We start from the raw sequence: 11,533 nt of genomic DNA, 5'->3' as shown, positions 1-11,533 counted from the left end.
GATGCATTCAGGCAGATTGTACAGGGACTTTTATTTTTGTGGTCAAGGGCTAGGAAGTTGAAGAGGGAACTGGAGCAGGTGGCTGTGTGTCTCTCAGGTCCTTGGTGGCCTTCAACACCTGCTGGCTTCTGAGTTGTCTGTGTCTGTCCAGGGTGATTATGAGAAACTGAGATCCCTGTGTGCAGCTGACTCTAAGCAGGTCCTCACTCAGTCTCACTCCTTAGGCCTCTATGACAGAGTATAGGGTCTCTTCCTGGGGGCCCTCTTGGGGAGGCGGGTGGGGAGGCGCTGCTGGTGAGGTCAAGCTGGAGAGGGTGAGGGAGGCATACCAGATGCCGTCATCCTGGGGGAGAATGGAAAGGGGAAGGGGTTAGGCAGCAGAGGGGGAGCTGTCCCATCTTAGAGCCGCAATCCCACAGCTGATGCCCTGCCGAAACCACAGTCCCTCTGTTCTTCCACCCCACCTTCTCCAAACGTTCCTTTAATTCTTTCAGGCCCTAATCTGAGCTGCTTACCTTGGTGTCCAGCTTGGGGCCTGTATGTTGTCCTAGAAAAAATCAAGATGTGCCAGGGTTAGGTGGCCTGGCAGCAAGGGCAGAGAAATGGGCAGGGGGCTCCAGTGGTGAGGTCATCTTTAGGTCAGGAACAGGGGCTGGGGGAGGGTGGGTGAGGCGGGGGAGAGAGGAGGATGCTGAGGGCACGTGTGTGGGAGGGGGTGTGTGGGGGGAAGGACGGCCCAGGTGGAGAGCGGGGATGATGGCGGCAGGACCTACCTTTATTCCCAATGTTCTCGTATTTCTCCTCTGGGTTTTGGAAGGATCCCCTGTGTGGGAACAGGAAGGGGGCGATGTGTCAGAGGCTGGGCAGAAAAGAGTTACCACCTGCATCGGGCTGGTTCTCTTGGTGAGGGCTCTGTGACCTGCCTGGACACACTCGGAAGATGAAGGCAGAGGTCTGAGGCTCTCAGAAGGAGGCCGCCTGGACGGGGTTGAGGGGTCATTTGCGGTGTAGCCCTGTCCCTGAGTGCTGACTGAGGTGGATTGTTCTGGAGAAGCGGCTTTACTGCAGGGGCACAGGGAGGAGAAGCAGGAGGGGGAGCTTCTGTTCTCTCTGCCGCAGCGCCTCAGTTAAAACTGGAGCCTCAGTTAAAACCGGAGCCTCAGTTAAAACCAGGAAGCTAATCTCAGGTTCCCTGGCCATCGCCATGGGGAGGGGTCCGAGGAGGGCAGCTGTCAAGAGTCAGGAGGGAGAGAAAAGAGGGAGGGGCTGAGAGAAGGAAAAGCCTGGAAGTGGAAGGAAAGATGGAGAAAGGAAAGAGGTGGGCCATGAGGAGGGTAAGAGCTCAGGAAAGGAAGAGGAGCTGGGGCCCGAGGAGAGGGAGCCAGGCTGGAAGCCAGGAGGGAAGTTGATCTGAGTAAAGACAGAGGGCAGAGCAGCTGGAGGTCCCGCGTCACAGGGGAAAAGGACAGATCGGATGAGGGGCAAGAAAGAGGACAGAACGTGGAGGTGGTAGGTGTGTTCAGGAAGGATGAGGTGGAGAGAAACCAGGATGAACAGAGGAAAAGGCTGAGAACTGGGGATGAAGGAGGAAAGGGGCAGCCAGAGAAAGACAAAGGGAGATGTTCTGGGAAAGAATCAGAGAAAGTGCTGGTCCACTGTTCTCGATTTTTTAAAGAGCTGGAGCCTCTGGAAGTGAAGAGCCTGGCCTGTTAGGGGACTTGGGAGGGTGTGGATGGAGAGTCCAGGAGGGGAGGGGCTGTGAAAGGCTCCCTAGTGCTGTTCTCAGAAAGAAACTTCCTGCTTCACAAAACAGCACCCCCTCCCGCCTTGGAGGAGAAGCGCTCACCTGGCTGGGGTTCTGGCTTTAGTCTGCAGACCTGTAGGGGGACCAACAGTGTGTCAATGTGTCATCCATGGAGGCCTGTCTCCTGCCTGCCTTCTCTGCCCTGCCCCACTCTGAGCTAATCCTTGGACAGACCAGAGCAGCGAAGCGGCTCGGCTGAAACCCGCCTGGGAGGGCCTGGGACTCTGAGCCTGCACCCAGCAGGCACCCTGAGGCTGCCCACACCGATCCTGCCTTGTCCTCAACACCCATCAGGAGAGCAGCTCTTCCCTGCACCCTGCGCCCCTTCACCTTCTGAACACATTGGACTTGCCCACTTCCCCCAACTCCACTGACCTCTGCTCCACTCAGCCACACCCTGGGCCTTTTTTTTTTTTAAATCACTCGAGCTGAGACCCCTGACCTAGTAAATGCTAGTATCATAGTTATGCTACTACTGTCTTTCCTTCCAGCTCTCTTTTGTCATCATCCCTCTGTACCTGTGCTTAACCTCACTAACTCTTGTCTCTTGATGATCCACTTTCTTTCAGGTTATCCAGGCTCCCTGCTGAGTCCTCTACTCTCCATCTGTGCCCTCTTACTCGCTCCTTGACCTCCTGTGTTCCCCTGTCCTTCTGCCACACTTGCTGACACATCTTCAATCCTGGATGTGCCCTAAAGCAGGGAATGCTATTTGCTTATCCCAATATCCATTTGATTCTTCTTATTCAGTTACAGAACCTTGATTTTATTTGGAGTGGCAGTGTGCCCCCCTACAGATAGATGTGGGACCTATGACTAAGGGGAAGTTGTAGGTAGGACTTTCAGGAAAGCTCTTTAAAAGGAGGACAGAAAGCTGGGTCATAGTCTTTTTGTCCTTTCCTCCTACATCCTGTTTCCTGTTTAGATTCACAAATCATGCCTGGAGTCCTAGCAGCCATCTTGCACCATAAAGCACCCTTCAGGATAGAAGTCAGTATCCAGGACAGTGAGCAGGAAGTTAGGAGCCTGAGTGCCTAAGGACGGTGTCCTCTGCTTTCTGGCTCCAGATCCTTTTAGATGAGGAAAAAAGAAACCCTCTGTGTTACTTAACCCACTGTTACTTCTGTTCTCTGATGCTAGCAGCTGAACACAACTTTTTTTCTTTGGCTGTGGCACGGCTTGCGGGATCTTAGTTCCCCAACCAGGGATCGAACCCAGGCCCTCGGCAGTGAAAGTACAGGGTCCAACCACTGGACCGCCAGGGAATTCCCTGAACACAACTTTTAATCAGCAATTCCTAAAGGTTTCTAAACCTGCATGGTTGAATACTGCTGAAAAAAAACAGTCATGTGCAATGATGCTTTATGGCTTCTCATCTGAGTTGATCCTCAAATACCATCTTGCATTTCCTCAGTGACTATGTCACATTTTCTCTACATCTTGAACGTTCTTCCTCACTCTCAGGACACAACCACTGTGGTTTTTGCTCTGCAGAGCTAAAATAACAATTTTAGACTGACCCCAGCCTGGCCCACCTCTGGCCCTTCCACTGCAGACTCTGTATCTGCAAGGCCAAGCTGAGGTTGCCACTTTGCTTTATCACATTGCTGCTGGGATCAGAGGCTCTGGGGTGTGATTTCCAAGGTCTTCTTCTCTCATCTCCTGCCTCCTCCACAGCTGTGAGCTACTTAGAGTTCCCAGCATGGTTTCCTTCCCCTGGAAGGACAGTGACCTCTACAGCACCCTCACCACCTGGCTAATTCTTTTTCATTCTTTGAGACTTTTTGCAGGTGTCACTTCCTCTGGGAAGTCCTCCTTGATTACCCCTCCTTCCTCCCAACCTACCATAGCTGTTTGCAAATGAGGCCATTAGCCCTTGAGGCAACTGTCTTCCCCATATCCTCCTATCCCCCAGTTCCTTGAAAGCAGGGCCTGTGCTTTATTTACTTTTGCATCTCCAGTTATAACCCAGACCCTGAAAAATGGGTGTCCAACCAGTGCTTGCTGAGTGGAGCCACCTTCCTGTCCCTTCTGTTCTCTCCTTACATTTCCCGGGGCAGACCCTCCCTACCCTTGCACTAAAAGGTGAGGACAAATGAGAAATGATTAAGTCAAATGAAAAGAACTGGAAACGATCAGATTTGTGGAGAGGGATTGGTCTTGAGCGGTGGTTCCCAAACTTGATACACAAATACCACCTGAGGAGACCACTAAAAATGCAGATTCCCAAGCTCAGATCTCAAGCCCAGCAGGGATCTGCATTTTTAATGGGCATCTATGGTCATTCAGATGCAGGAGTGTTCTGAGAAACACCCAGCTGGGAATCTTGGGGAGAGATTGGGGGTCCCAGACCACTTACCTTTGCTTCTCTTCCACCTGAGGTACAGAGTCAGTCCCACAATTGCAGTTATGAGCACAGCGCTGGCCAGTGCCAACCCGACTGTAGCTTCAGTACTCAAGGGCCAAGACCATGAACTCCTTTTGCCCTCTGGGACCCTGAGGCCAGCTGTGGTGGTGATGGTGGTGGTGGGACCTTGAGTGGTTGTCTTGGTGGCTGGGAAGACATGAGAAATATGCAAATTCTTCACTAAAGGGCTGGAGGTATCTGTGTGAAGCTGTCACATCTTGTTCCCTAGTTTGGGGAATGTGGGGGTGTGGGGAGCAAGTCTCTGAAGCTCTCCCACAGGGAGGGGAGTAACAAGGGCAGATGCTGGAAGCCCTGAATCCTCATCACTCTGTTTAAATCCTGACCCTACCACTGATCAGTGCTGTGATCTCAGAACCTCATTTCATCACCTACAAATAGGGACAACTAAGTCACAGGATCAAAAAAATTAATGTGGTAAAATATACGTAACACAGATTTACCATTTTAACCATATTTAAGTGTATAGTTCAGTGACATCAAGTGTATTCACATTATCGTGCAACCATCACCACCATCCATCTTCCGAAATTTTTCATCTTTCCAAACTGAAACTCTGTCCCTATTAAACACCAACTCCCTGTTCCCCCTTTCCCCAGCCCCCCTGGCACTCACCATTCTACTTTCTGACCCTAAGCATTTGACTACTCTAGGTACCTCATAGAAGTGGATTCAAACAGTATTTGTCATTTTACATGATTGTCTTAATAAGTGAGAAAACATCTGTAAAGCACCTAGTGTATATTGGAAATATATTATTATGGTTAAATTAATATGTATTGAACTTTAGTTCCTACACACAGATTGTATCTTTGTAGATGTTTAAGGCACCATTAAAAAATTGACATAGGGCTTCCCTGGTGGCACAGTGGTTGAGAGTCCGCCTGCCGATGCAGGGGACACGGGTTCGTGCCCCAGTCCGGGAGGATCCCGCAGGCCACGGAGCGGCTGGGCCTGTGAGCCACGGCCGCTGAGCTTGCACGTCCAGAGACTGCTCCGCAACGGGAGAGGCCACAACAGTGAGGGGCCGCATACCGCAAAAAAAAAAAAAAAAAAAAAATTGACATAATACTAAGCCACATACAGAAAATCCAACTCCAATAAAATCTTCAGGTTAGTGTGGACTGAATTTTCTGTCCACTTGTAGAAATTAATAATAAAAGTGTGAATCCCATCACTCAGTTGAGATAAAAAATTTTAAGTTCTTAGTCAAATAAATATATACAATGACATGCTATTTAGAAAATAAAAACGAGCAAGATGTATTTTTTAAAAACTCCTGGAATATGACTAAACCACACTCTAAGCTAAATTCATAGTATTAAATGCTGTAATTATTTAAAATGGGAAGAAATTTTTAAAGTGAATGAAAATTTCCAAAGAAAAAAATTACCAAACAGAGAGGAGCCAGCTCTAAGGAAACTCATAGTTTGAAAGTAATGAAAACCTATGTTGGAATAAATGTTTTTATGAAACAGAACAGCAGAAGGAATAACAAATACAGGAAGTGGTTAGAGAAAAAACAAACAAGAAGACAGATAAGACTCCTGCAGATTTAACAACCACAAAGAGTCTGTTGAAATCATGAGTGATGTGTGCTCAATCATAGGTTGATAATTCTAAAAAATTTCTGTGAAATTGATGATTTTCTGAGACAAATAATAATTTTTTTTTTTTTGTCTTAACTCCTTTATCCCAGTGCCCAGATTAGGACCTGACATATAATAGTCACTCAGTCAGTGCTTGTTATTTCATTTGTTAAATGAATAAATGAAATAATTTTCCCTTGGAATTTCACAACATTCAACCACTGTCTTCCAGCTTCCTCTATTGCTATTGAGAGAGTCAAGCCACTCTGATTCCTGAATCTCTTTATGTGGCCAGTTGATTTCCTCCTTGGAAATATATTGGATCTTCCTTTATCCCTGGTGTTTTGAAATTTCATGTTGCAGTGCCCCAGGGTTGGTCTCTTTATTTTTATCCATTTTGCTGGGTTCTTTCATTCTGGAAAATTTCTAGAGTAATTTTGTTGATAATTTCTTCCCCCATGGGCTTCTTTTTTCTCTGTTTTTAAAACTATTATTCAGGGGTTGGAACTCTTGGACCAATTCTCAATTTTTCTTATCCTTCCTTATAATTCCTATATTACATTTCTATGGCTGCTATGACAAATTGCCACAAGCTGGGTGACTCTAAACAACAGAAGTTTACTCACAGATCTGGAGGCCAGAAGTCAGAAATCGAGGTGTCAGCCACACTGCGCTCACTCAGGAGGCTCTGAAGCAGAATCTGTTCCTTGCTTCTTCCAGCTTCTGGTGGCTGCTTCATTACAGTCTCTGCCTCTGTGGTCACACTGCCTTCTCTTCCATCTGTGTCAAATCTCCCACTGCCCCTCTCTTATAAGGACACTTTTATTACTATTTAGAGCCCACTCAGATAATCCCAGATAATCTCATCTCAAATTCCTCAACTGAATCACATCTCCAACAGTATAAGGCAGTATTCACATTATTCAGTATAAAGTTCTGGGGATTAGGATGTAGACATGACCTTTGGGGGGCTGCTGTTCACCCACTACAATATCCAAATCTTTGAATTTTTTTCTACCTTCTGAGATATTTCCACAAACTTCATCTTTCAATCATTTATTGAGTTTTCCATCTTTGCTAGTATACCTATAATTTCCAAGACCTTTTTTTGTTTCAGAAGCTCCTTTGTAAAGCACCCTTTTGTGTTACATACATGAAATTCCTTAACTCTCTGAGGATGATAGTTATTTGAAAATTTTAATCTTTCATAATTTTGGATTCTTCCAGATGCCCTTTCCCCCCAGATTGTTCTGTTCTCTGCATTTCATGGGAAAAGCATTCTTTAAATGTTTAGTTCAGTCATTTTTAAAACAGCTTCTGTAGCCTCAAGCAACCTGGGCACAGCTGAGGTGAGGGTACAATCCTTAGTGCAGGGGATTTGGTGCAAGGCCGAGACCCCAATCACCTTACCCCCTTGGCTCCCAGCATACAGGAAGCTGTGTGTGTTATAGCAGAAAAGGCATGTCAGTTAGTGGGCTGTAGAGTGATCTGTTATATTTCTAGATCTTTTCAGGCCCATCAGATAGATATCCCAGAGAAGAGTCTCCTAATATTCTGCCCTTGGTGGGTGGGTTGTGGGTACCAGCCTGGCTACCTGCATCCTGGGAGGCTCCCACAGGGGTCAAGTTGTTTAAGGTCTCATCAGTTCACCAAATCTCCAGATTTAAGAACTAAATCCTTGTCGCCAGTTAGGCCCCAGGGTACTCCCCCCAGGCTCCTTGTGGGTTATCGTTTCTAGAAAGCAAATATCCACTCTTTGGCCGGGGTTGTGGGTGGGGGTACGGAGGTGTCTCTGCTTCTTAAATACATTTCAACTAGTCCTCTAGTTTTCAGGCCCCCTTCCACCCCCAGTTTCACGAGTACTAGGAGCTGCCATTCCTGACCCTTTAAAGGGTTTTGCAGTGTAAATCGCCTTCCTTCTGGGTGTCCCTGCTGGTGGCTTAGGGTTTAACTCCTCTGGTCTCCTGAGCCAGTTACATTAGTCTATCTGTTTCCAGCATCCCCAATTTTGTTTCTGTTCACCTGGATTGCAAATACTTTGTCTTTGTGGGGTTTTGTCTTAAAAAATTCCCTTTGCTGTCATTTTAGTAGATTTTGGGAGGGAGTGGAGGTAAACATGTGCATATAACCCAGCATCTTGGCCAGAATTTATGCATTACTTTTAAAATGAAAATTATAACAAGTATACATTTTTAAATGTTGCACATTAATAATAAAAGTAGAGAATAGGAAAAAGTCTTGTGAGGCATTTGCATGATCTTTGGAAGAACATTACAAGGGTTTACTGAGGGATACAAAATAGGACCCTTTCCTCAGTGAGAAGATTGCACATCATACTGATTTCAGTTTCTGTCAATTGCTTTATAGGTTTAATGCAATTCTTATTTAAAAAATCAACATAAGCATTTTTCTAGGTACTTGGCAAACTTATTGTAACATTTATGTGGAAGAATAGGTGGGCAACAAATAAAGTTTTTGAGGAAGAAATATGTGGTTGTGATGGCAAAAGTCTTAACAGTCATTGAAACATGATAAAGTTTTAATAACTAAAACAGTGTCGTACTAATATAAGAAAACACAGACTAGTGAAACAGAATAGACAGACCAGAAATGGATGCTATTCTACAAAAGAACTTAAAAGCTAGGCCTATGAATCAATGGAAAAAAGAAAAAATATTCAATAAATGAAGTAAGGACAACTGATTTGTTTCTTGGTATAAAGATCAACTTAGTTCTTTATCTCACACTATATACCAAAATAAATTCTCACTATGTTGAAGAATTTTATTATGAAAAGTAATCAAATCTTACAAAAATTAGGAAAAAATTTTTCACCCCTAGTGGGATGTGGGGTTTTCAGCTTAGAAATAAAAGAGAAAAACTACAAATGAGAATATAATTAGATTTGGCTACAAAAGTAAACCGTTTGTAAAAAAAAATTAATAAGCCAATCTCAAACTTATGAGATATGTTTGCTACAGATATTCCTTTGGTGTGATGTTTTTGCATGGTGGTACTTCACTGGGATTAAAAACATTTCTTTTTATTACTTTCTTGTATCTTTTAAAAAGTAATGAGCATGACCATCCAATTAATTGAATTAATTGAAAAAAATTAACTTATTGATGAAAAAACTCACAGTAAGTGTGACTGAAACACAGAAAAGAGAAAAAGAAGGAAGAATTAGGAAAGGAAGAAGAGGGATTTAAGGAGAGACGAAGTCCCTCAAAAAAGGCCATTTAAGGAAATATGGAGGAGGTGCAGGAAATACTAATCCAAGGCTGTCTTGCTTAATTCAGGTTGTGAGTCACTATCTATTTGCTTTAAAACCAGCATAGTGGTCAAGAAGGGGCAATGGTTTTCCGAGGGGGAGACACGGGGAGTGTCCATCCCAGCCGGGAGCAGAAATTCATCACTGATACTGCTTAGAATTGCCAGCACAAGTGATTATAAAAAGCAAACAAACGTAGATGATTTTCAAAAAAATAATCTACAGACAACACACTCCTTTATTGCCTGTACCTGGGAGAGAACCCCTCACCTCTGCCCTGGAGTCAGATACACTGAGGTTCAAGTTCAACGCCCCACTGAATGACAGAGGGAGATCCGTTGATGCTACACGGCCATTATTAGGTGAAAAATAGTCAAAACAAGATGATCAGGTCAGTACCCGAGGCCAAGCGGCTCATGGTTAAGAGAAGAGGCTCTGGGGTTAAACTGGGGTCAAACCCCACCTGCACCAGGAGTGACTTCGGGCAGGTGTTTGCTGTGTGAGCCTCGGTCTCCCTTCCTGTAACAGGAGGATGGCAGAAGGGCCGACTGTTACCGGGGTCGTGGGGAAGGTTAGCTGGGGTTTAGCTGGGATGATGCTGCCAAGGTGTCCAGCCGGGAGGCAGGGCACAGTCGGCGGGAGCTGCCTTTACCGCTGCTGCTGCCTCGTCATGACCAGGACAGAGGAGCAAAATCAGGGTGGACAACGGGGACAGTGTGACTAGAACCACACAGGGAGAGGTGCGGGGGAGGCAAGGAGGTAAAGAGGGTGGAAGCGGGGGAAGAGGAGATGGGAAAGAGGTGGGATGGGGGTGGGAGCGTTGAGGGCCATGTTCTGGGGAGCAGAGCAGCAGAAGGAAGGGGGAGATGGGAAACAGGTGATGGGGACACGGGACGCCTCGGGCCACCATTGGTGGCCACCACACACCTACTGTGTGTGTGGGCTGAGCTCATGGCCGTGGGGAGACAGACATGGGGTAGCTGAGTCCCCACACATGGACACATGACAAAGGGGAGGCAGCCACATCCCAAAGATGTCAAGTCACCTGGAGGACATGGGGTGAGGGCAGGGGAGGGGCAGCCCCAGCTTGGAGCAAGAGAGGAGAATAGCCGGGAGCCCAGAGGGCGGAGGCCTGAGGATGAGGGAGGGGGCAGAGAGGAGGATGGGCAAGGGAGGCAGCGCAGGGCTGGGGAAGATTAAGGTGAAAAGGGGTTGATAGAGGCCTGGGGAGGAGTAGAGGGGGCAGGGAGAGGAGTTTGAGAGAAGAGAGGAAGAGGGGGCCTGGGCCAGGCCTGGGAGACAAGACCCCAGTGGCCTCCAAGAGCCTCAGGCAGGACAGCTGGACTCACGGGGGGTGATGGTGAGTGTGGTTCCGTCGATGGACTGCCACATCTTCTTGCCGTTTCCCCATGTGTCCATCTCCACCCGGCAGAAGTAGCTAGACGCATCCTCCCTCCGCAGTTTCGAGATCTGGAGGGAGCCGTTCTTCCCACCCTTTGTCCAGTTCAGGAGGAGCCGGTCCTTGAAATCATTATGGATGAACGTCGGGGTCGTGTTGTAGATGAACTCCCCATGGAAGTGTTTCCATCTCCAGAATATATTCACGTTGGCAACCCTGTGTGTCCAGGAGTGATAGAAGAAGAAGGGGATGTCGATGGAGCCACCCTCGGGGGCTGAGATTTCCTTTGGTTGGTTCATCCCAAAGGCAGTGTTTGGATCGGGTTCTGCCCAGTGACCTAGAGGAGGGAGGGAAAGGGAGAGACTTTGAAGGTGACCCCAGACCGTCAGCCACCCTCACCTACAGTGGGATGTGTGACAGCTGGTAGGACTGGCCCTCTGGCCTGGGTGAGCCCCTCTCCAGGCTTGGGGCGGGGAGGAGGGTGCGGGGTTGGGGGGACCCGGCACTGTGGGACCAGCTCTTTGTTGGGGGTGGGAGGCCTGGCCGGCTACCCCAGGGGACACTTCTACAGATACCCAGCCATAGCCCCTCCCCAGGGGGGTGGTCCCTGTGGCCCTAGGCAGAGCAGGACAGTCCCGGCCTCTCACCTGCCTGCAGAGATGCCAGGGGCAGCAGCAGGGTCAGCAGCAGGGGCAGACCCATGGCCTTGCCCTCCTCCCGGGATGAGAAGACAAGCAGAGCCTTCAAGGCCAGAGGGGAGGCCTGTGGAGGGGCCGCCTGCGGGGAGTCTCAGCACCAGGAGAGCGAGGACAAGGCTCCTTCCGAGGACTGAGCAGGGTAGGGGCCTTCCCCAAACCCGCCCACCCCTGCCATGACTGACACTTCCTTTATCAATCTGGCTTCTTTTCCTATATTGCAAAAGGGCCTCTCTGTGGTCAGTGCAAAGGGAACCATGATTTAGGGCTCCCTGCCCCGCTCTGCACACTGAGGGGCTGGTCCTGACCTGGGCCAGCTGGGGCCTCTCCTCTCTCCCTCAGCTCCCTGC

The 11,533-nt window shown here is 47.9% G+C and overlaps 1 protein-coding gene across 2 annotated transcripts; it reads right to left on the bottom strand.

Moving 5' to 3' along the window:
- Positions 1–6: 6 nt before the first annotated feature.
- On the bottom strand, positions 7–11,301 carry PILRA (paired immunoglobin like type 2 receptor alpha). 2 transcript variants are annotated; one of them, XM_082671411.1, is made up of 7 exons: positions 11,136–11,301; positions 10,439–10,825; positions 4,164–4,358; positions 1,847–1,877; positions 774–823; positions 516–547; positions 7–343 (listed from the first exon to the last, which is right to left on the bottom strand). In XM_082671411.1, exons 1-7 carry the CDS (start codon positions 11,188–11,190, stop codon positions 221–223), a joined length of 873 nt encoding a protein of 290 aa, XP_082527537.1. In that variant the 5' UTR covers positions 11,191–11,301; the 3' UTR covers positions 7–220. The 2 variants fall into 2 exon arrangements, with proteins under 2 accessions (XP_082527537.1, XP_082527538.1); XM_082671412.1 differs by lacking the exon at positions 1,847–1,877.
- Between the last annotated feature and the right edge of the window lie 232 nt (positions 11,302–11,533).

This window comes from Grampus griseus (genome assembly GCF_964374135.1).
Source record: "Grampus griseus genome assembly, chromosome: 14".
Taxonomy (NCBI): domain Eukaryota; kingdom Metazoa; phylum Chordata; class Mammalia; order Artiodactyla; family Delphinidae; genus Grampus; species Grampus griseus.
This window is presented reverse-complemented; position numbering and strand designations above follow the sequence as displayed.

Excerpts from the sequence above, each read along its gene's own strand:
- PILRA (XM_082671411.1), bottom strand. The coding sequence starts at position 11,190 with ATGGGTCTGCCCCTGCTGCTGACCCTGCTGCTGCCCCTGGCATCTCTG. Across the intron at positions 824-1,846 it reads AAAGCCAGAACCCCAGCCAG|GGGATCCTTCCAAAACCCAG; the intron begins GTGAGCGCTTCT and ends GTTCCCACACAG. Across the intron at positions 344-515 it reads GCCCCAAGCTGGACACCAAG|GATGACGGCATCTGGTATGC; the intron begins GTAAGCAGCTCA and ends ATTCTCCCCCAG.